This window comes from Lynx rufus, unplaced genomic scaffold (genome assembly GCF_022079265.1).
Source record: "Lynx rufus isolate CCGP_SWC_20201006 ecotype Redwood Valley unplaced genomic scaffold, mLynRuf1.p SCAF_2, whole genome shotgun sequence".
NCBI lineage: Eukaryota > Metazoa > Chordata > Mammalia > Carnivora > Felidae > Lynx > Lynx rufus.
In genome coordinates, this window is record NW_025814834.1 from 75,557,741 (window position 1) to 75,583,457 (window position 25,717).

At 40.1% G+C, this 25,717-nt stretch overlaps 1 protein-coding gene across 3 annotated transcripts in view; it reads right to left on the reverse strand.

The window, feature by feature from the left end:
- The window catches only part of GPD2 (glycerol-3-phosphate dehydrogenase 2), a 140,665-nt gene that overhangs the window by 85,811 nt on the left and 29,137 nt on the right, over positions 1–25,717 (reverse strand). For all 3 annotated transcript variants that reach the window (XM_047082915.1, XM_047082916.1, XM_047082917.1), the window contains exon 2: positions 19,524–19,633. In XM_047082915.1, coding sequence (XP_046938871.1) covers positions 19,524–19,625 — 102 coding nt within the window. In that variant the 5' untranslated portion in view covers positions 19,626–19,633. The remainder of the gene's footprint in view (positions 1–19,523; positions 19,634–25,717) is intronic.

A 25,717-nucleotide genomic window follows, 5' to 3' on the forward strand; every position in this document is an offset into this window, starting at 1 on the left:
AGAGGGCCCTAGCTCAGGTCTCAGCACTCTTGTGTACCAGTATGTGACTTTCGACACATTATCTCTCTGGGCCTTGGTTTCTTCATTTGTAGAATGGGATAAAACTCCTGTGATGTCTCTAGCTCTGTATCTCTGAGTTGTCCTCAGTCTGAATGGATTAATGATATGAGCGTAGTTGGTAAACTATAAAGTACCACCATAAGGTTGTTGTTATTACTGTCATTAAATAATTTAATCCTTTAATGGCATATAAAAGGGAGCTTTCAAAACATATTTTGCTAAGTATCATGAAAACAAAAGATTATAACCAGGTGTCATAATTTTCAGGCCATAATTCAGATGCAAGTCGCAAAAATCTTACTCTCCTTTATATAACTCCTCCTATTATCTACTAATAGCCATTTCCCCATGTCACATTTCCATACATTTAAGGTAACTAAAGAAATGTAACTGCTATGGTTCTGTGGGGAACACGATATCTTTCTGTCATGGGCTTTGCCTTCTATCATCAAAGAAGGAGGAGGAAAGACAAGAACAAGAGAAGAGCAAGAAAAAGGAAGAAAGAGAAGAAACATATATATATATATATACACACACACACATATATATGCGCACGATATACATATATAAAAGTATGTAGAAAGAACAAATGCCAAAGTAAAGCAAAGAAGCACCAGGCCATAACCATCCTGATGAGGGAGGGAGGGTCTTTCATTTGAGGATTCAACTGGGCCATGGCAGATGGGTAGGACATGGACATAAAACTGACAAGTAAGTAAACTGCCAGAGCACTTTCACACATCAAAAACATCAACAACAACAACAACAAAATTCCTGACATTTTCTGCTTGGTAAGTTTTATAGAAATACTCGAGAAATAAATTTAAGGACTATATCATGATATAAGTCATTAGAACTTGGTAATACTAAAAGCCCCCTGTTTACTCTGCCAACAAGTCATAACTATGAATATTAAACTCAACTGAATTTCCTCAGCAAGCAAGCCAGCTCTGATGGGCACTCCACCTGTTTTGTGGCCTTTGCGCTCCTCGAACTGCACTGTTGCTCCATTTTGTCCCTTGTCTCATCCTTCCCCCCAGTAGGCTCTATCCTGCCTCACCTTAAAAGTTAAAAAAAAAAAAAAAAAATTTCTTACATATGCTTTTACCACCTTAAAAATTCTGGAAAGACCCGTATACCCTTGCTTTTTCTACTGCCTCACCTCCTACTCTCTCAGCCAACTCCTCAATTCATTCTAATCTGCATTTTCACACACATACCACCACCACCAAAGACTGACTCATGTCCACTTTGCTGTGAAATCCAGTGAGCACATTTTATCCCTCGTGTTAGCTGTCACCTCGGCACACAATTTTCTGTTCACTGGGAGACAACGAACTGAACTGAGCTCTCTCTCCAGCCTCTCTCAACCACTCTCTCCTAGTTTCCTCTGGAGGTCCCTGTACTCCCTAACATTAAATACTGACATTCCCCTTAGGCCTTTCTCTAGAGAATCTCTAGAGAATTTCTTCTGCCTCCATACAGTCATATGACTTCCAATTATACTCCCCTATCCCAGAACCCAGATATCAAACTACCTATTCAGTACCTCCATTTGGATGCCTCACATATATCTCAAGTTTGAACTGATGATTTTATCTCCCCAAACCCTCTTTCCTGTCAGTGTTCATCAGAAGGAACTATTTTGCATCTAGTTGTTTGTGCCACTCTCTTCAGTCCCGTTTTTGATCAATCACTGAGTACTGTCACTTTCGCCTCCTAAAAAAATTCTCAGGCCCAGTCACTTCATCTTCACTTCCACTTTTCTTCTTCTTTTTATTTTGTTTAAGTTTTTTTTAATGTTTTTATTTATTTTTGACACAGAGACAGAGCATGAGCAGGGGAGGGTCAGAGAGAGAGGGAGACACAGAATCTGAAACAGGCTCCAGGCTCTGAGCTGTCAGCACAGAGCCCGACGCGGGGCTCGAACTCACAGACCATGAGATCATGACCTGAGCCGAAGTTGGACGTTCAACCGACTGAGCCACCCAGGTACCCCTCTTTTTTTTTTTTTTAATGTTTATTTATTTGTGTGTGTGTGAGAGGGAGAGAGAGAAAGAGAGAGCAAGCAGGCAGCGTCAGAGAGAGAGGGAGACAGAGGGTTTGACAGCAGACAGCTGATGTGGGGCTCGAACTCACGAATTGTGAGATCATGACCTGAGTCAGAGTAGGACAATTAACCAACTGAGCCACCCAGGTGCCCCTTCACTACCACTTTTCAAGTCAAGGTATCTTCCGTTTCCTCTATACTAATATGATATCCTCCCACAGGTCTTCACATATTCACCAAGCCTTCCAAGTCAGTCTCCATACTGCAGCTGGTGTAGTCATTTTAAAGCCCAAATAATGTCATTTCCATGACATCAAAAGCCTTCAAGAGCTTCCAATTTCATTTAGGTTATATGTAAGCAACTTATAGTTTCTAAGATTCTTCACCGTCTTTTAAAGTAGGTTGAACTTAACCAAAAAAAGGAAAAAAGTGGAAAATACCAAGTGCAGGTGAATGTACAACATGATTGGAACTCTCTTATATTGCTGCAGGAAATAGAAAATGAGACAGCCATTTTGGGAAACTTGAGTTTCTCATAAAAGTAAACACACACTTACCATACAACCCAGCAATCCTCTCCTAGGTAATTACTCAAGAGAAATCAAAGTCTGTGTTCGCACAAAAACCTGCAGCGAATGCTTACAGTGCCTTTATTCACAACTGGTGAATGGCTAAACAAATTGCATCATGTCTATGCAATGAGTAATAACTGCCAGTCAAAAGAACAAACTACTGATAGACCTGACAACATTAATCTCAGATGCATTCTGCTAGTTAGGAGTCGGCAGATCATGGTTTTCCACCCAAACGCGTCTGCCATCTGTTTTAATGAACAAAGTTTTACTGGAACCCAGCCACACCCAATCACTCGTGTATAGTCCATGACTACAGTAGCAAAGTAGAGAAGTTGAAACAGAGACAGTGTGGCCTGCAGACCTGAAACATTGACTACCTGGGCCTTTACAGGAGAGTCTTCCCATCCCTGTGTAACTGAAAGAAGTTAGACTCAGAAGTCTACAGCTGACATGATTCCATTTACATGACCTTCTGTAAAAGCAAAAGGATAGGGTCAGAAAATAGTTCAGTGACTGTCAGGGTGTGGGGCTGGTGGAGTGATACACCGACTACAAAGAGCATGACAGAAGTTTTGAGGCTAGAAATGTCATGGTTATATGATTCTATGTGCTTGCCAAAACTATTAGAAGTGTATATTATAAAGGGTGAATTATACTGCATAATGTAAGTTATGCCCCAAACAAGATCTCAATAAACTTGACCTTCAAAAAAAGTAAGTAGACATGTACATAGCCAACAGACACATGAAAAGATGCTCAACATCACTAACCATCAGGGAAATGTAAATCAAAACCACAATGAGATATCACGATACCTGTCAGAATGCCTAGTATCAAAAAAAGACAAGAAATAACAACTGTTGGCAAGGATGTGGGGGAAGGGAACCCTCATACACTGCTGGTGGGAATGTAAATTAGTGCAGCCACTATGGAAACAGTAAAGAGATTCCTCAAAAAATTAAAAATAGGAATATCACATGATACAGCAATTTCCACCTCTGGGTATCCATCTGAAGAAAATGAAAACATTAATTGAATGGATAAAGAAGATGTATTGCATGTGTGTGTGTATATATGTAATATCATATTACATATATGTTATATATTTCATTACACATACATATGTAATATGTGTAATATTACATTACATATACTTCATATATGTAATATATACATGATATTCCATTACATACATTATACATTCGATTACATATATATATATATATATATATACTACTCAGCCATAGAAAAGACAAAATCTTGCCATTTATGACAAAACAGATGGGCCTTGAGAATATCATAGTAAGAGAAATAAGTCAAAGACAAATACTATAGGACATCACTTACATGTGGAATCTAAAAAACAAAACAAATGAACAAACAAAACAGAAAAAAGACTCCTAGATACAGAGAAAAAACTGATGGTTGCCAGAGGGGAGCAGTGTAGGAGATATGGGCAAAAAGAGGTGAAGGGGATTAAGAAGTACAATCTTCCAGTTATCAAATAAATAAGACACAGGGATATAACGTACAGCATAGGGAATATAGTCGATAATTTGTAACAACTTTGTATGGTGATGGATGATAACTAGACTTACTGTGGTGACCATTTTGTAATGTATATAAATACTGAATCACTATGTTGTACACCTGAAACTGATATCATACGATATGTCAATTATTCTTCAATTAAAGAAAAAGTGAGTATGTATATAGTATTTGTGTCAGGCACTATTATAAGCGTTTTGCTTTTTTCTACTCATTTAATCCTCTATTAACCCTATGAGTTAAGTACTCTTGTGATGGCCATTTTACAGAAGAAGTAACTAGACAAAGAAAAGTTAAGTCATCGGCCCAGGATTAATACAGCTCGTATACAGAAGGGCTGGGAACCAGCCCCCGCAGTGTGCCCACAGACCAAGTTTTATATTGCTACACCACACTGACGGCATACAATGTGAGAAAAAAAAATAAACAGACTTATTAGTTGTAATAGGATGAGATACCACCAGTTGCCAAATGCAGGAAGTTTTTGGTTTTATGGTATGATTTTTTCGTGGATGTGTTCCTGAAGAGTTCTTCCAAAAACACTTTTGTTAAAGATACAGCACTATTGAGGGGAATTTATTTAATTTCTGACACTACATTTAAAGCAACATTTTATTTTTGTTGATTTTTTTTTCCCATAAAAGCTGGGAAGTGTTGCAACTGAGAAGTGAAGCACCAAGTTTATTTCAGAGGCAGTAAACACAGCCTAAGGCCCTACTTGTCATAATTATGACAAGAGAAAGACTCATATGGCTTCACATGGCGTTGAGTCTCAAAAACACATCTGCACTCCACCTTCTCTAGAATATCTTGACTGAGGGGAAATAAAGAAGAGAAAAGCAGCCAGAATAAAACAGCAGTGTAAGTCACGACACCCTTTAAGAACAGAGGTACAGTAAAACCTTGGACTGCAAAGACCTTGTTCTGAGAGTGTTCCACAAGATAAGCAAACATTTCTAATACATTTTTAACTTGATAAGCAAACATTTCTAATACATTTTAACTTGCGATACGAGTAGCACATGCCTCCGAATGTCACATGATCACAACTGAGCCAATGGTTCTTTCTCTCTCCCTCCCTCTCTCTCTCTCTCTCTCCCCCTCTGTGGGATTGTGGGTGATTGTCTCCCATGCTCAGAGTCTGGGTCTCAGGCTGTGCAATGCTTGGCAGAAATCAGTGATTTTTCAGAACGCTGGAAGGCGCCCACAACTGTCACTAGCATATTTTTTGTCACTTCAAAGCACCTAGCGACAGTCCTTTGCTTTTCCATACACGAGTAGCTTAGGAATGCTTTGCTTCATTCTAGGTCAGGCTGCCTGCAGATATAGACCCTTTCCTTGGCTACCTTATTGCCAGTTACATTAAATACAGTATATGACAAGAGTTTATTAATACCGTTAGTGACATGAAAGTCATCCTACACAATAACCCTCCTCTCTCGTCCCCCTCACACCAGCCAGGAAGGTTTTCAAAGGTAAGTATAGGGTACTGTGTTCATTTTTCTTTATATTTTGTATTTTATTATTTTGTATTATATTCCAGTACTGTAATCATTTTTATATGAATATTTTTGGGTTGTGCAACGAATCATCTGAGTTTCCATTATTTCTTATGGGGAAATTCACTTTGATATACAAGTGCTTTGGATTACAAGTGTGTTTACAGAACAAAACCAAGGTTTTACTGTATTTGTGCTCCACATCTTCCCAGACCAGCTCTTTCTAAGGCAATTTGTTTGAGCAGGAATCTGGAGGATAAGCTCCACTAAAAGACTGACTCAGAGATTCTGGGAGAAATCTCGGAATGGCAACATGCCCTAAGTTATCTGAGAGACCAAAACTCTCACAGGACACCTCAGCCACACCACTTACTCATGCAGTCAATATGTAATAGAGGTCTTCAGAGATTCTATAGAATGGAGGCCAAACAAAAAGGTAAAGAGGCAATCATAATATTGCTGAACAGGCAGATTTAAGTAGAGAAGAGGCTACAAGAGCCACAGGAGGCATGCCTAATCCAGACCCGAGGTTTTCTGGAAATCATAGCTACATCAAGTCAAGAATGGCTAATGGGCATTAGTTGGATTACAATGCCAGGAAACGAAGTGAGAATGGCACGTGCTAAAACCAGAAGTCATGCTAATGCATTTCTTTGCTCAGCACACTGCTTTCTTAAAAACATGTATTACACATCCCATATTTAAAAGTTCCTGTATTTTATACATAAATGAGGATTTCTGAGATAAAGCTGCCAAAACTGCACAGCAGCTGCTGCCCTCAGGCAGGGATTGTGTGTTCTTATTAGTCCAGGGCCCCCCACTCACTGATTTCATGCTTTTATCTCACCAGTCTGGCCCCCGTACACATAGAAGGTTGCCGACCCTGGTCTAAAGACAGGATAGGCCAATAATTTGATTCAAGATCGAATGCCTAATTCAGCCACTGAATCCAGAAGAAAGGAGAGTCCAAGATACAAAACAAACTTCCTTTTGCCCAGTAGAATTCTAACCACAGCTCCCAAACAAAAAATTCTTATCCTAGTGGAACTGGGAAAATATTTAATATTACTCTGATATTGTTATTTCTGATATTTAATCATGATCATCTATGGGGAAGTGGACTTTTTTAAAATTTATAAGCAAATTTTCATCTACACTGTAAAAAGATGAAATTCCTCCAGAATTTTGATAGCAAACACATAGTTTTTGTGAAGAGATTGGCACCTGTGAACAGAGAACTGAAAGTTAAGTTCATCATCTTTGAGAGTTTATATCCCACAGAACAGAACAGGATTCAAAACGCGATCAGTTTTACTATGTCTGTGCACCATTAGACTTGCAAATTAAAAAAAAAAAAAAAAATCCTAGACATTTGCAACTTCAGGTGAGACCGAAAACAAGATCTAATAATTAGTGTCTATTTCTGAAAGAAGTGCATATTCAAAGACCACACGCAATTAACAACCAGGTTGTCCTGTAATCACGTGCAGTAATAATTGGAGTATAAAGTAGGGTTTCATGCAAATCACTTTATACGGCAACTATCTCTCTCTCTCCCCCGTATCGTGTGACTCAATCACATCTTGGTAACGGAACTGTTAGAGTTAAGGGAAACTGCCTGGCCTTTTGTTGTCACTGAAAAAGACCAACAATATTTGTATTTTCCTGGAAAGGAAACACAACCTGCATCTCCTTACGGGGAATCTTAACATGTTTTAATGGCCTTCACCTCCTGAATCACTTTGGGACTGCGAACAGTGATGTCTTTTCTTGTACTTACGTGACAGTGAGCAGCATTTCTCACTGTGAGCATACTCAGTGAGGGACTCATGATTACTCTGTGGGAACAGCTGCTAATGGGTAGACTGTCCTCTCCACTGGGGACCAGAGAAGAAAAAACAAGTCCTTCCTTCTGGGGATGGCTGAGATGGGAGTGGTAGTGCACCTGCAAGGTGTTACCCCGCCTTTAAGTGGCTGCCATTCATTTGAGATATCACAGAGAAGCTCTCTGAACAGCTCATGATATATCCAAACTATTAAATTGCAAAACTTTTTCTTAAGTTTATTTTTATTTATTTTGAGAGAGAGAGAGAGAGAGAGCAAGTGGGGAAGGGGCAGAGAGAGAGTGAGCCCGAATCCCTAGTAGGCTCAGCACTATCAGCACACAGCCCAACAGGGGGCTCAAACTCAGGAACCGTGAGATCACGACCTGAGCCAAAATCAAATCAGACGCTTAACTGACTGAGCCACCCAGGCACCTCAAGCTGTATAACTTTTTTACAGCTGAAAAAGCGGGAAAACCCTTTGGCTCTGTCTGAATCTACTTCAGGTAAACTCACATCATAACTGATTACATGATCTGAGGTTTTGGGGGGATATGTGTTACTGGTTTTCAAATAAATATTTCAGAAAAAATGTATTTGGAGTTGTCTCAACTTGATACTGCTCTTCAATTCTAACAGCTGTGCTAAGAACCAGAGGATCTGGAGAGAAAGCCTGGGCTCAGGCTGGACAGAGGGGGAAGAGCCAGTCCTGGGGTCTGCCCGGCTGCTACTGGTCCTCACACTCTAATGAGCTAGCTTCTACAGGTCTAACAATTACCACAGAACAGAGGCATCCTTTGACCACTAAGGAAAGTGAGGTTAGTTATTCCTTGTGCAGGTAACGGAGAGAATCAGAATTTGATCCCAAGTTTGACTCCATATTCCATGACCTCAGCTGCGCTAGGCTCTCTTTGTACGTGTAGCTTATCTGGGTCCCTTGATCCACCAGCCTCTTGGGCACCATAGAGCAGGGAGCCGTCAATGACCATCAGTGAAATCAGAAGTCTTAGGGAGTCTGCCTAGCCCGTGGCCAGCTGCACTGGGCAGTCAAGTTGACATCCAGGGTTCCATGAAATAGCACTTTTTCTTAAAAACCTCCCCAACACATACATCTGGAAGTGGATACAGGGGGTTCATCCTTCCCCCATCCCTCTCAGGTTAATAAAACTCTGACCCAATGAGACAAATGATCATTTCTCAGCTTTACAACCCAGATGGCCCTCAGCTACATTTTACCTTGATGTTCAAAATAGTTCTGGGTCAAATTTGTGATGCACACTTTCCATTTCTCTTGTGGATTAGTTCTTCAAATATACACTTTTTTATAACATTTCTAGTTTCTACTCACAAGCATATAATTAGATCTAAGAATGTCTTTGTTGAAAAACCACAAATTGCAAAATAAGGGAAGCGAGTAAAATCAACATCGCCGATTTTCTTCTTAATCTGCCCAAACTCTACCTAGAGGAAGCTGTCCTAACACAAACATAATTTAACCATTAAGCTAGAAGATGGGGAGAAGGAAAGGGAGTGAAGGGACTCTCCCCAAAGCATTTATAGAAAGTTTCCTCAGTTCCACAATATCCTAAAAAGTTTCTTAAAGAGGCCTCAAAATGAATAAATAGTTGAAAATGAAATGCAAAGTCAAAGCAGAATGAATGTCAATGTTGCTCAGTTAGCAACAGCCTAGAAGCTCACCAGCTGTCAACGCTAATCATAGCTCAGTCGTTGACTCACTGTGTGACCTCTAGCAGTACAGTTAACCTCGCTGATTTTGTATGCCAGCAATAAAATAGCATTGCAAACTCCTCGAAGGCCTGATGTGAGTTATAACTCAGAGATATTGCCATGGCCCCGTGTTGAGAGCTAAGTGTTAAATAAAAACCAAAATTATAAGGAAGATGATAGGATGCTCTTCAAAGAACATTTCCAGCTCTGTCTGCATAATTTTAGTGCCTCTGATGAAACATGCCTCTGAAGAAACGGTTAGCCATATAGAGGAGGTAAGAATAGTTCAAACTGGCCTTATGGAAGATACAGTGTACTCATAGTCCTCAACACGCTTTAGCTATCAGAGGCAACCCCAACACATTTCGTTGTGTTTCTAGGAGAAAAACAGTTCTTCCAGGAATCTATGCACAGAGTTCTCAACAAGAGAAGCAAGTGAACGGTAGAGTCTTTGGCCTATACTCTAACAATAAAACTCTCATCAAAAGAAATGCAGCTTGCTTGTCAATCAGATTAGAAGCTAAAGTCAGGACACAGATGTAATGGCTAGATGCTTAAAACTTGTTCTCTTCCTCCAGAGAACACTGCTGGATTGCATTTCCCTCCCACCCTCCCTTAGCATTGGGTGGAAATGATCCAGTGGGTCAAAAAGTACTATAATATGCCAGAGCCACATAGATCTCTGAATGATTGCCACAAGCAGGTCCCCCATCTATCTTCACTGAACTGTACTATGAGGAAGAAATAAACCCTCATGGTGATAACCCAGTGAGCTCCGGCAGTTGTTTATTACATCATTAGCTTGCTCAAATTAATACACAACTATGAGATATGTTTAGCATTACAACCCAAGATTCACAACTCACCTACCCTGCATACAGTCTATACATAGTTCAGAATACTCCACTCGTGGATAAAGACCCATCGTTTACAGAAAAATAAGTCCGTACATATAAAGCTCAAAGGACAATCAACTGATGAATGGATAAAGAAGATGTGGTGTATATATACAATGGAATACTACTTGGCAATGAGAAAGAATGAAATCATGCCATTTGCAGCAACGTGGATGGAACTGGAGGGTATTATGCTGAGGGAAATAAGTCAATCAGAGAAAGACAGATACCACATGTTTTCACTCATATGTGGATCCTGAGAAACTTAACAGAAGACCATGGGGGAAGGGAAGGGGAAAAAACAGTTACAAACAGAGAGGGTGGGAGGCAAATGATAAGAGACTCTTAAATACAGAGAACAAACTGAGGGTGGATGGAGGGGTCGGGCAGAGAGGAAAATGGGTGATGGGCATTGAAGGGGGCACTTGTTGGGATGAGCACTGGGTGTTGTATGTAAGCAATGAATCACAGGAATCTACCCCCAAAACCAAGAGCACACTGCATACACTGTATGTTAGTCACTTTGACAATAAATCATATTTTAAAACAATAAAAGAAAAAATAAAGCTGGAAGGACAGATCATCAAACACAAGCCCCACTAAGCCACAGTGCAAAGACATTTCTACCTTTATATTTGATATAATGCTGAAGCCACAGCTCTTTAAGCAGGCAGATAGGACCAAGGAGCCTGTTACTTAACCACTAATCCATTCTCCTCCTTAATATGCATTTTTCATTCCGTATCTAACACTATCGTTCCCCACCTAAACATTAAAGTCAACAAAAATGAAGACTGTTTAAAGAACAGTTGCCATTACAGAACTCCATAAGATCTTTTTAAGAAAAAGGCTGTTTATGAACCCATGAAAATGCCTCTGGAGATGGTTATTAGAACAAACAAGTCTCGTAGCTGGAATTGACTAAGTTAAGATCAATCTGGTAAGCATATAGCAAATGTGTCATGTAATAATTTCAGCTACATCAGTGCTCAGGAAGATTATACTGATTTCAAAGCCACAGATACTCTTTAGCTTAGGAACCAGAAGAATATTTATAACTGAGGTTGGATTCTTAAAGATATTAAGCATGCTCAAAAAGTAAATAAACTGTTACATCCAAAGATGCTACTGAAAAGTAATGTGAGTGGAATTTTTTATAATTCAAAATTTCTTAACTGACATCACGTCTTAAGTACTGTGCTTATGATTTTAAATTTTATCTGTGTGTTTGTTTATTTTATAGGCTTTATTCTGTACAGCAGTTTTAGAATTACAACAAAATTGAGAAAAAGATCCAAGGGTTTTCCATATACCTTTTGCCCTCATACATACTTTGCCTTTATCAACAACATTCACCAGAATGGTGTTTTTTTTGTTTGTTTTTTTTTTTGTTTTTTTTTCCAAGAATGAACTTACATTGACACATTAGAATCATCCGAAGTTGACGGTTTACTTAAGAGTTCACTCTTGGGGTGCCTGAGTGCTCAGGTCATGATCTTATGGTTTGTGATTTTGAGCTCCACATAGGGTTCTCAGTTGTCAGCACAGAGCCTGCTTTGGATCCTCTGTCCCCCTCTCTGTCTCTGCCCCTCCCCTGCTCATTCTCTCTCTCTCCCTCTCTCTCTTTCTCTCTCTCTCTCTGTCTCAAAAAAAAAAAAAAAATTAAAAACACTAAAAAAAAAAAAAAAAGAGTTCACCCTTAATGTTGTACATTTTATGGGGTTGTACAAATGCATGATAACATATATCCATCATTATATCATACCGAGTAGTTTCACTGTCCTAAAAATCCTCTGTGTTCTGCCTATTCATCTCCCCTACACACCCTGGGGGCAATCCCTGATCTTTTAACTGACTCCAATAGTTTTGGAGATCCATAGTGGAGTCCTTCCATTATCATTTTTTCTTCCATGTCTCTTTGTGGCACAATAGTTCATTTCTTTTTAGTATTGAATAATAGTCCATTGTCTGGAAGCACCACAGTTTGTTTATCTGGATCTTCACCTACTAAAGGACATCTTGCTTGCTTCCAAGTCTTAGTAATTATGAATAAAGCTGTTAGACACACTCCTGTGCAGGTTTTTGTGTGAACATACTTTCCAAGTCTTTTGGGTAAATATCAATGACAGTGATTGCTGGATCATACGGGAAGAATATGTTTCGTTTTGTAAGAAACTGCCAAACTGTCCTCCAAAATAGCTGTACCATTTTGTATTCTCACCAGCAATAGATGAGGCTACCTACTGCTCTACATCCTTCACCAGCATTTGCTTATGATTTTTATTTCTCTTCAACAGATATTCATCTGAACTTCATGTTTCTCTACCCTCTACCAGTTTCTCTCTCCAGCAGTTAATAGAAGCCACATTAAGCCAAACAAAAGCTCAGCTATGTAAATAAATCTAGTGTTACAGCATTCTTGCTACGCCTAATAGGGCTAGATCTGTTTCATATGTTCATATCCTACATCAGGGGAAGGGAAAGTACTAGACAGATACTAAAGACCTGCTTTGTGACAGGTATCATGATCACTGGCTTGTATACACTGACTTAGTGCTTGGCAGGGGGGAAAAAGAAAACCTAGGATTAAATGACATTAACCTACTTTATGAAGAAACAGGAGTTCTGAAAACTTGCATAAACTGTGCACATGAACAGGCTTACCAAAACCCCGCCACACTTGTGTAACAGACAAATTCAGGAAGCTAAATATCTGTTCAATCGGGGGGTCCATTAAAATAAGTCCCAAAGTTGATCTTACTTTCACTAGAGATGATCATTCTATTTTTACTCCTTCTCCAATCCCATCTTTTATATTTGGAGTGGCTGGTATATAAGTCAAAAGGCTCTGCTTTATTAGAATCTCTTACAAATAATGTATCGAGAAGAGACCAAAATTACAAATTAAAAAAATGTGCTCAAAATTCCTATGGATTTTAACTGTTCATACATCACTTTGCCTCTCATTAGCGCATGTATTTTTCCTTCTGAGTTTTGATGATACTAACAATGGAGGTAATATAGTTTTACCTGTAATTCAACTCACATAACCCATCGCCATAATCATTTCTTCATGTTCCCTTAATTCACGCACATAGCAGAGTGAATTCTAGTATTTTATAAGCCATTCACAAGTATAGTAAATTACTAACTCCTACAAAGTGAGAGGCTATTTTGCAAAGCATAAAGATCCTGTCAATAATTACTAGTACTACATCAATGACTTTGGAAAATAATAAGCCTAATTGCATTCCACTTCAAGCTAAAACGATACAAGAGAATCGTCCCTCCGCCCCCCTCCCAAAATGGACCTTGTTAAAAATATTGTTTTTCATATGTTTCACCATAGAATTCCAAAAAATAGCATTGCACTATGTAAAATTAATTTATCAAAAATGCTATAGTCACATAACTTTTTAGAAACATATCAGCCATATAAATCAAGCCTGTCATAACTCATAAAAGCCTAAGGGAAAAAAAAAAGAGAAGAAACAGCAGGAACTTCAAGGAATTTATTCCTTACAACAGAAAACAGAAAAAGAGTTTAAGTCAATAACTGGGATTGTCCACCTGGTTATTGGCTCATTGTCAGATCAGGAAGCAAGGCAAAGAGAAAACAGAAGGTATTTGTACACCTGCTTTCTAGCCATTCTCTTACAACCTCAGAGGAAGGACACACCATTGCTGCAGATCTCAGAAGTCTTAACAAGGTAGCCCTGAATGCAAGGATCGCCAGTAACAGGAACACCGTTCTTGCTGCTTACAGCCACACTTTATATTCGTATCACCCGGGAATCCAATACTAGCTCACACTTTTAGAAAGCCTACTATGTTCCAGAAACTCTTTCAGGCTTTATTGCTCTTCAACAATCTTGGGAGGAAAGTACCTTTGTTCTCCCTATTTTACAGACAAAGGAAAATGAGGTCCAGAGAACTTAAGAAAACTGTCCATAGTCTCTTAGCTCTTCAGTAGAGCTAAGTGTTGGATACAGGCAATCTTTGTCAAGATCGTACTCTCGTCCCGTATGTTATATCGCTCACGAATGGAAGGAAATAAAATCAACGAGAATCTCTATGTTCCCTGATTCCAATACAATCATTCCTCAAACTGAAAAGAGACCTTGATTTCCATACCCTGAAGCCCATTCCCTGCCTATGCAAGGTACAAGAAAAAAAAAAGAAAAGAAAAAAAAGAAAACTTTCGCATCCGGGCTTTGAGAAAGCTCTCAGTGGTTTTCAGGCCTCACCTCAGAGCTGGCTCACAAAGCCCACTACACCTTCAGAGTGGTAATGGAAGGAACAAACTGAGTATGTATTACGTGAGACGGCCCAGACCTAAATAGACCTCAGACCTAAATAGATCTTTGTTACATCAACCACACCACTGGGGTTAGAAAGAAGCCCATACCATCACACCAGTGTTTCCAGTTAGACCTAGAAGGTATGAAATAAACGTTGAGTTTAAAAAAAAAAGAAGTTTCAAAAATTCCTTTGGTCTATAATGAAAGGCAAAAGCCTGGGGCAACCCTCAGTCAAATCTTTGCACACCTACCTTGTTTTTGCCCCATTCTCCCCGGCCACCCGCCTTCTTCCCACCTCCCTGAGGAACCCTCATATGCAGCCCCAACTTTAACACTCTCTACTTCCGTTCCTCGCTACAGTTTACTGGCTCTGAAAGTACCCAAGGCCTTCTCTCCTAATTTCAACTCCCCTCTCCATCCATTCTGGTCTCCCATTGGCTTGAAATTAGAAAAGGAGACTCACCCATGAAGTAACACTTTCCCTTCACTAGAGATAAAGGAATCACTAGAAGAGCATCCTGTCCCCAGAGGAAGACTGGGTGTCTTCCAAGTCCCTTCCAATCAAAAGTTTATTATTAAACAGACCTCTAGTAAATAGTGAATGGTAAATAACTTGCTCTCAAAACTCAGCACACCACTGCAGAGGTGCTTGCTTGCCGCACCCTGGTGGGGATTCAAGTGGTAAGAGATTTAGACCCACTCCTCAGCCTCCTGGTCCTTGGAATATAGCTGGTCTGGGGAGAGGAAAACCAAGACTTTGTGGAAACTTAATCACCTATTTGTGGATGAAGAAATAAAAGGAGGAAAATGAAACGAATAGGAAGCCTCTCCAAGACCACTCAAAAAAAACCCTACATGCGTAACTGAAGCGAGCCTGAAAGTGGATGCCATTTGTGGCCACAAAACTCCTTTCCTGCAGGGATACACGGTCAAAAAATGTCAGCCATCATTCATCCCTTTTCCCCCCTCAGATTCCTCACTGGAATAGGAAAATTTAGGTTGCTCCAGCTTCAAAAGAAAATAATAATAATAATAATAATAATAATAATAATAATGATATCTCCTTAAGTCATGATATTCATCCCTTCTAACTCTGATCTATTTATCTCACAAGGAAAAAAGTCTCTAGGCTTCCCTTGGGTCAACAATGGATACACCTGATCACTGAAAAACAAAATATAAATTTTCACAATATGCTCGTATGAGGGAAAGCCATACTATGAAGTGAGACCAAACAATCATTACTATCACCTCTAACTCCCAACTTGCCTCCGGAAATGCCAGAGTCTCCCAAAGGTCTCTATCTCCTCACCTACAATAGCTTTTATTCAAGCAAGTGGCTAAAAGGTAAGTGAACAAGATCTTATTTGATTTCATAGTGTTTTCTGTTTAATAAAAAAACCCAAAAACTGAACGTATAAGAGCTTTCCTTCTATTATCCCCCTTGCAAATACAAGGTAATTAAACTGTAGAATTGATTTCAAAGGCTTTGTGTGAGCTGGCCTGGCACGTAAACACTTAGACACAGCACTGTCTTAGTCAAATGTGCTTTAACAATTGACCAACTTTTACAATCAACCCGTTTGTTTTCAGAACGGGTATTTAAGGTAGGAAGCTTCGTGCTCCAGCTATCAAATGAGCACCGGTTAGGAGTCAGAGGAGACACAACAGTAGGTGCGGGAATGCCAGCAAAATGTGCCTGGACTTGAACTCGACAGATGGCTTTCTTATACTTCAGTATCTTGTACTTTCAACACCAACTTATTCTTAAAGGGAACAATTTACCAGTTAGAATCATCTTAGAAGACTGAAAAAAATATAAAAACACAAGCATACTGTAAGCATTTTATTGCTCTGCAGAAAAATGGAGCATTTTTAAGGAGACAGCTTCTACACAATGTAGCCAAATAATGGGTATTAAGGGGCATATTTTTTCTTGACCATTGAAAAGCCCCCAGAATGGCTCTGATTGGCAGATATTTTCTGAGAAAGGACAGCTGAGGCCCCTGGTCATTTTATGTCAGTGGCTCAAATGAGTTGTCTCCCCTCTCCCCTCCCCTCTCTCTCTCTCTTTTTTTTTTTTTTTTCCTAATCCCTGGGGCTACATACCAACCTGCTACCCAAAAATATGCTCATGGTAGTGGCTTTAAGGGACAGGAATCACCACAAAAGAATGCACATGCTTGGGTGAAAGTCTCATGCAACTCATTGATTGAATATGCCCATGGTGATTCTTCTCAAAAGAACTTGTCAGATTAAAATTATAAATGACTTGAAACCGCTGGTATCTGTTTCATTTCGCTATTAGGGTGGTCAGGATGTCTAACTTAGGAAGGAGAAAATGGCAAAATGACCCAGAAATCAAAAGACCCTTGTTTTGCCTTGATTTTACTGACTAAAATTCACCCCTACCTGGATTGATTAGAGGCAGTATCGACTGTTCACTCTGTGAGATTAAGAAAAAGCAAACAAACAGGGGCACCTGGGTGGCTCAGTCAGTTAGGCGTCTGACTTCAACTCAGGTCATGATCTTGTGGCTTGTGAGTTCGAGCCCCGCTTTAGGCTGTGTGCTGACAGCTCAGAGCCTGGAGTCTGCTTCGGATTCTGTGTCTCCCTCCCTCTGTGCCATTACCCCACTCGTACTCTGTCTCTTTCTCTCTCTCAAAAGTAAATAAACATTAAAAAATTTAAAAAAAAAAGAAAAAGAAAAAGCAAACAAACAAAACATATGAAACAGTATTACCCAAGCACAAAGTTAAGTTATAAACTCTGAAGTAGAACATGCTTGCTGTGGGTTACAGAGATAAATCGTGTACAAATTTGGCAACATTCTATTAGATATTGTGACCTCTGGTGCTGGCATTTGCCAGTGTCATTTCCGATGGCCCTGGTAAAGATGGCAGAAGTAACCCAATCCATTAAAGCCCATGTCCCAAACAGAACTGCACTTCTGAAACAGCTTCAGCAGAAGCAGCATCTTTTCACACTTATTTTTAAGCAACCGAGGCAACTGAGCCTTCATGAGGGCAGCCACCACAGCCTTAGCGTTGAGACTGTGTAGGTCACAGCGTTGAGACGGGCCACTGCCCACAAAGACGATGGCTTTGCTTGTGATGTAGGTCATAGAAATAGCAGCTCCCACCTTGTCATCAATGGTATCAAATTTGGTAAGGACGATGCCATCAATGAGCCAAGGCGTTTGAGCCATAGAATGGTCAGCCAAGGCTCTGTTGAATTTGCCCAGCTGGTCCACGGCCTCATTGCCTACTAAGGCCTCCCCCACAAATAGCACCAAGTTGGGTGTGTTGACAGTAATGAGCCTAGCCAGGGCAGTCATCCGAGGGGCATTCCTTGCATGCAAGGAATAGTGCATCGGGGGCGCCTGGGTAGCTCGGTCAGTTAAGCATCTGACTCTTGGTTTCAGCTCAGGTCACGGTCTCACGGTTTCGAAAGTTCAAGCCCCGCATCTGGCTCTGCGCCGGCAGCGTGGAGCCTGCTTTGGAATCCTCTCTCTCTCTCCCTCTTTCTACCCCTCCCCCACTCATGCTGCCTCTGTCTCCCTCAAAATAAATAAATAAACTTTAAAGAAGTAAAAAAATGAAAACTAAAGGAATAGCGCATCGGGCGTGATCCATGAGTGAAGACGCGCTTCCTAGCAAGTCAGTCAATAATACCTGCAAGGAATACACCTGGGGAAGCCTCACGGGCAATGTGCTCACAGGTAAGAATGAAAAAGACTAACACAACCTATTCAATTCTGTCTTTAGGAAGAAGCACTAAAAATGAGACTTTGTGCCTGTGTCTGTTTTGTTTTGTTTTTTGTTTTTAACTATAAGCCAACAAGTTGATTCTTCTTTTTTTTTAATTTTTTTTTTTAACATTTATTCATTTTTGAGACAGAGCATGAATGGGGGAAGGTCAGAGAGAGAGGGAGACACAGAATCTGAAACCAGCTCCAGGCTCTGAGCTGTCAGCCCAGAGCCCGACGCGGGGCTCGAACTCACGGACCGCAAGATCATGACCTGAGCCGAAGTCGGACGCCCAAACGACTGAGCCACCCAGGCACCCCAACTTGATTCTTCTTAACATGTGTTTCTAAAGTAGTATTTCTCATTCAGGACCTGGACTCTAAGGACTGTGGCGGGCTCCATTGTCTTGGAACACAAAGAAAAAGACAAGGGCAAGACAACCCATGGCGTCAAGGCTCTCGCAAAAATGCAAAAAATGAGTAGTTAACAGTCTGGCTGCAAACAGCTTCCCAAATTCCTTTACCTTCATCTTTGAATCGAGAATGCACTACCAAGCTGGTATCATAAAATGCCCCGGTGACATGGGGAAGGGAGAACAGGAGACTAATACTAATTACTAGGGTGACTGCCAGCATTTCAAGCCTAAAAGGAACAAAACCAGTCATCAAAATTATTTCCTGGCATCAATTTGGCATAGTTGTAGTGCAAAGGGAAAAAAAAATTTAAAAATAAAATGAAAATAAACTGAGCCCTTCAAATTATTTGGAAACTTCACACCAATCTCATTTCATGGCTTTCTCCCATTAAAAATTTTATCTACCATCAAGTGATACTACCTAAGTAAGAAAACCTTTAAGGAGTAAAACCAAGATTCAAAGTTGGGCCCTTTGTATAGACTCTTTTCCATTTCCTGTCTCAGATGCCTGCCTGCCTTCTAATAAGACAAACTTTTGGCAGGAACATAGAAGGTATCCAGACATTTGGATGAATTGGACAAGGAAAGCCTAAAATGAACAAAGCCTGGGGCTTGGAAATGAGGCACTCTTTTAAAACCAAAGAGCCACAACAGTGGCTAAATAATATAATGCTTTCTGATAGAGAAATTCACTTTTTAAAAAATGAGATAACACCATAGTTCTCACGGACCATTAAGGTAGTGTTCCAAATTAGTGCCTTTCAGATCAAGTTGAGACCGTAATTTCTACACAAAACCATTAACATACACATGCCCCATATGTAGTTCTTTAACAGATTTAAGTTTCATATTGTAATCAATACATGCATAATTACTTACTTGTTTCCTTCTGTAATGAGCAAACTGAGAGAGGCCTAGAACACTTGCAAGAGCACCTCCTCCAACAAGAATAGTCCCTTTCACTGCCTTTTGAAATGCCATTTCTTAGCCTACAAAGAAAAACAAAAAGGAAACAGAAAGAAGTGAATTAAGGTTTTTATTAGATAACAATCCCCATAATAAAAAGAGACTCGCAATTCTGAAACTGTGCTAAACTAGAAAACAAAACAGAAAATAAGGAAGTTATAATGGGCCAAAAACAACGCTCAAAAAAAAGGAGACCAGGGAACTGACCACGTAAGAGTGGCCTTCCAACAGGAATTAAAGAGGAGAGCAAATTAAGAGACAACCGAGGATATTTACACAGCATAAAGTCAAGAGAGCCGTGACAAGAAATGGTATTGTGTATCTGTACTTGCAGATTTGTTCCACTGCTAATCCCCTCCACAGGGAAAACTGGGGGAGGTCTGACACTAGTCCAGAGTGAGCTTCACATTTACTTCAGGTTCTTTGGTATGGTTTTAACTCAAACTGCAGCACGACTCCCTTCCTGAGCTTTGTCCTCCTAAGGAAGCTCTCACTAGAGCCAAGAGCCAACACAGTCCTTGTCACTAAAAGAGTCTACACCTGACAGGGAAAAAGTCAACGGAGGGGCCCCTGGGTGGTTCAGTCAGTTGAGTGTCCTCCTCTTGATTTCGGCTCAGGCCATGATCCCAGGGTCTTAGGATTGAGCCCCGTGTAGGATTTCACACTGAGCACAGAGTCTGCTTAATATTTTCTCTCTCTCTCCCCCCCCCCACCCCCCCTTCCTGGGCTTGTACTCTCTCTCTCTCCTTCTAAAATAAAAATTTAAAAAAAAAAATTTTAAGTGAAAGGAAACCATGCCTGATCCTTTCACAAAATGGCAGAAGATCATTGCTAGTGATTGCCATAATTCCTTTCACTATGGGAACTTAACAAAAAAAGTTTTCTTCTAGCCAGGTTGCATGGCACCACAATTTCAAGGGGAGCCCCTTCATATGAAGCAGTCTTCGTGCTTACTATATATTTCTGAATAAAGTCTTATATTGCATTAGCTCCTTGACTTTCTTCTCACCTTGAAATATATATATACATATGTACGTATATACATATACATATATACACACACATACACACACACATATTGTGCCATGGGACTCATGGAATTTTTTAAAGTGTTTTTGAGGGCTTCAATATACTTTAACTTTGTCAAAAACAACACACACAAAAAGGGCATAAAAATGAAAATTCCACTAAAAGAACTCTTCTCAGCTTTTATTTTGCTAAACTAAAAAAAAAAAAAAAAAGATAACACTGTGTGATCACATAAAAAGAAGAAGGAGAAGAAGAAGAAGGAGAAGAGGCAGTAATAGTTCTAACTTAGAGTTGATAGTGAGCAATTTGATCTAAGACTTTCATCCACCATAGTAGCTGGCACACCCACACCTTACAGGAAGGCACCACCCTACTTTCCTGAATGGGTGGAGGTCAGACCTGTCTGGACAACATACCTTATGCTCTACAGGTATCTTATGACTCAGGAAAGTATTTAATATAAAGTCAGTTTTAACCTAGGGATGGTAAAGAACATATAGATATCTCAACGTAAGTTATGTCACCATTAAAATGTTTGGGTCCGTATAGGATGAATAGAATCTATTAGCATAACTATGTTAAATCAAAGAATTTCAGTGAAGTGGATAACTGCGATTCTATAGAAAATTTATTTTGGAATACTATAAATTACATACTAAAATAAAAGTTGGCATTTCTGAAGATTTTATTTTTCCTCTGATCTCACTCCTTCTGACAAAGTAATAAATCCTAAGACCCATCTTTTTTTTATTAAGATTGTCATCAGAGAAAATATTTCACAGACATATGTTTCTCTACTGCTGGAGTTCTCTTTGTCAAACATGCCCTCTTTCCCAAGTTATGCCAAACAACTTGTACATGATGGCTAGGGGCCGCCATTCATCAGCCAACTCTAAGCAAAACCTTACGTCCAAGGTTGCTCTGATAACTGAAAACCTCAACTAAGCCAATTTGGAAGGCACTCATTTGTTACAGCCCACCACGATTCCTGGTGCCTTTGTATGTTCACATGGGTGCCTATCACACGACAATGGAAACCCCAGCAGCCTAGAGAGAGACTAGGACTCAAGCTAACTGGGTTCCCCTGACAAGGAGGGACCGAGAATAGAGACCTAGTTCTATTTACCTAAACAATGCATGTGCCCTCCCCATAGAGACAGCAGCCTGGTGGTCCGTTGGATGTGAGTTTTGTAGCTGATTGACTTTAACTCAGTATCATTGCTTCTGAATGGATAATGTCATTGATGACCTCACAAAGGGTACCACACACCAACAAAGCCAACGGAGGCATGTTATATAACACAGTCAAAGAAAATGTCTCAGTGGAGGTGTTCACTCAGCCAGTTCAGTATGGAGTCTTACAAACTGTGTAGGTTTGTAAGATTTTACAATTCTGTGCATCCCTGTATTCCCTGCTCACCTTAGTAGAGAGCTTCAATTTGACTTCTGAAACCAAAACAGACCAATGGAGATATTTTCATGAGTTTTCTCAATGAGCCACTAATACTCATGAAAACTGCATTAATATATTATTTTTCAGAGTTAGTGATCATATGGAATATAACCAATATTTTCTTTTTCCCAGTAATTTCATAAAATAACCAATGCTTAGGGGATCATTATTTCTACTGGGATCAAATCCACCTCAGATCATCTAGCTAGTTGTGATGAATAAATCACACTTACATGTAATTAAAAAACAAAAGCACAAAATCAATTTCACCTGGCTCTCCTAAGATTATTCTCCTCCTCCTCCTCATCCTCATCAATGTTATAATGATAACAGTTGACATTTATTGAGTATCTCCTAGGTAATAGGCACGGTGCTTTTAATTTTACACACATCAGCTCATATCACCCTCACAACACCCTAATTTCATAAAAGAGGCAGTTGTGGCTCAGAAGGAGTAAGGGATTTGCCCAAGGTCACCAACCAGTAAGTGACAAAACCACAACTTAGTCTATACTCTTAACCACTGATTGGTTCTGCCCTGCCTTTTGCTCTCAGAAAAGCAACTTCTCCCCAAGGGCCACACCGTGTTTTACTGTTATTCCTAAAAGAAGACCCTCTTTCTCAAACACTCACCCCATGTATACAGTCCTTGGCATTAGAGTTTCCCTAGGCAATGAAGAAGGCTTTGGCAAAATATCTATGGTAACCTTCTGTCACATAATGTTAAGAACTTTGTTTTACTGTTGAACAAAAGAAATTTAAAACCAGATAAATATAAACCATATGCTGTGGACTACTTGTGCCCACTTGCATTCCATTATAAGGAGACAAGTTTTCACAGTGATTACAAAGGGGAAAGATTGTTTCCATCCAAGCAAAAGCCCCAACCAGAAAATCATCAAAGAAAGGGAACAAAAATATCGATAAATCTTCACCTTTCACGACCAAAAGTGTGAGAAACCAAAGGTAGAAAAATCATCCGGAAATAAAATTCGCTCAGTTATTGCAGCCTGGTGTCTATACTTAATAGCCTATGAATTAAATTGCGTATACATTGACTCAGGACCAACTCTTGCATTTGTACAGACAAGTAAGTGCCAGTCCTCCAATTCTTGCAAGGAGAACAGCAACCCAACTCAAAAACCCCTGAACAGGGGTGCCTGGGTGGCTCAGTCCGTTGAGCATCTGACTTCAGCTCAGGTCACTATCTTACAGTTTGTGGGTTTGAGCCCCGCATCAGGCTCTGTGCTGACAGCTCAGAGCCTGGAGCCTGCTTCGGATTCTGTGCCTCCCTCTGCCTCTGCTCCTTCCCTCCTGTGCTCTGTCCCTCTCTCTTTCAAAAATAAGTAAACATTAAAAAAATTAAAACAAAACAAAAACAAAAAACCCTAAACAAAAGGTAGTCAACTAAACAGATCAGTGAGTTTATGAACTGCCCTCAGGTGCTTACAGTCAATTTGGAGAATTAAATATCAAAGTCGGTCTTGTAACTCTGTATTACAACTAGTTGCACTATATTGAGTGTTATTAATACTCTGAGAGACCCTGAATAGCAATCTTAAGAAAGAACAAAACTGGAATCATCATAATTCCCGATTTCAAACTATATTTCAAAGCTATATTAATCAAGAGTATGGTACTGACACTATAAACAGACCTATAGATCAATAGGGAGCCCAGAAATAAGCCCATGCACATATACATGGTCAATTAATTTTCAAAAGGAGCCAAGAATATACAATGGGGAAAGGATAGTCTCTTCAGTGTTGTGAAAACTGGACAGCCACATGCAAGAAAGAAAGAAAGAAAGAAAGAAAGAAAGAAAGAAAGAAAGAAAGAAAGAAAGAAAGAAAGAAAGAAATTGGACCACTATCTACACCATACTCCAAAATAAACTCAAAATGTATTAAAGATCTAAATATAAGACCTCAATCCGTAATACTCCTAGAAGAAAACATAGAGGGTAAGCTCCTTGGCATTGGTCTTGGCAATGATTTTTTTGGATTTGACACCAAAAGCAAAGGCAACAAAAGCAGACATAAACAAGTGGGACTACATCAAACTAAAAAGCTTCTGCACAGCAAAAGAAACCATCAACAAAATGAAAAGGCATCCAGCAGAATGGGAGAACATACAAATTTGCAAATCATATGTCTGATAAGGGTTGATATGCAAAATAGATGAAGAAGTCATGCAAGTTGACTGCAAAACAAACAATTCAATTGGAAAAACAAAAAACAAAACAGGCAAAGGGGCTGAATAGACATTTTTCTGAAGAAGACCTACAGATGGCCAACAGGTACACGGAAAGGTATTCAACATCACTCATCACCAGGGAAATGCAAATAAAAACCAGGATTAGATATCAACACACACACGCACACAGGTGAGGAGGGAGAGAGGGAGAGAGAGCACAAGTGTTGGCAGTGTGGACAAAAGGAACACTCATGCACCGCTGGTGAGAATGTAAATTGGTGCAGCCACTATAGAAAACAGTACAGATGTTCCTTAAAATATTAACCATAGAGGGAAAAAAAGTTAAACCTAAGACTACCGTATGATCCAGCCATTTCACTTCTGGGTATTTATCCGAAGAAAATGAAAACACTAACTTGACAGATGGTCCCAAACTCACAAGAGTAATCAGAGCTAAAGGTATGGCTTAGGGAACCTTATGCCTACCCCCGACAACAGGTCACTGAGACACAATAAAATGTGCTGACTTCTAGCCAAACAAAAACCGGGTTTGCCACGTCTCATAGTTTCCTGACCCATCCTTCTAGCTAACCCTGCAACTTATCTGGCACAAGCGAATTCTTAGCTGTCCTTCAGGACTCTCATTATGGAAAGACTTCAACGATGACCATCCTGTTTCAAAGAGTCCTTGGGGCTCGCCACTTCTGCCTCCTCCCATTCCGAAGTAAGGTTAGTCTCCTGCTTGGATCACGCATTTGAATAATTTCACCACACACTTTTAGACTTAAAAACAAGAAAGAAGTACCCATTGAAAAAGCCTGAGGGGTAGGAGTGACTGGGTGGCTCAGTTGGTTAGGCGTCTGACTTCGGCTCAGGTCATGATCTCACGGTCTGTGAGTTCGAGCCCCGCATCGGGTTCTTTGCTGACATCTAGGAGGCTGGAGCCTGCTTCGGATTCTGTGTCTCCCTCTCTCTCTGCCCCTCCCCCGCTTGTGCTGTCTCTCAAAAATGAATAAATGTTTAAAAAGAAAAAGGCTGAGGGGCCAGCCTCTCAGCAACCACCCACAAAGTTATTCTGGAACAAGACCACACTTCTTGGCCCTTGAATTCTCCAAATAGAGTTCTCAAACTCTTTTTCCCTGTCACAGCTTCTTTCTGAATTTAGCTTAAATAAAAATCCATCCAAGGGCGCCTGAGTGGCTCAGTCGGTTAAGCGTCCGACTCTTAACTCAAGTCATGATCTTGCTGTTCACGGGTTTGAGCCCCGCGTGGGGCTCTAAGCTGAAAGCCTGGAGCCTGGTTGGGATTCTGTCTCTCCCACTCTCTCTGTCCCTCCTCTGCATGTGCGTGCTCTCTCTCTCTCTCTCTCTTTCTCTCTCTCTCTCTCAAAATACATAAATAAACTTAAAAAAAAATCCAAATGGATTTA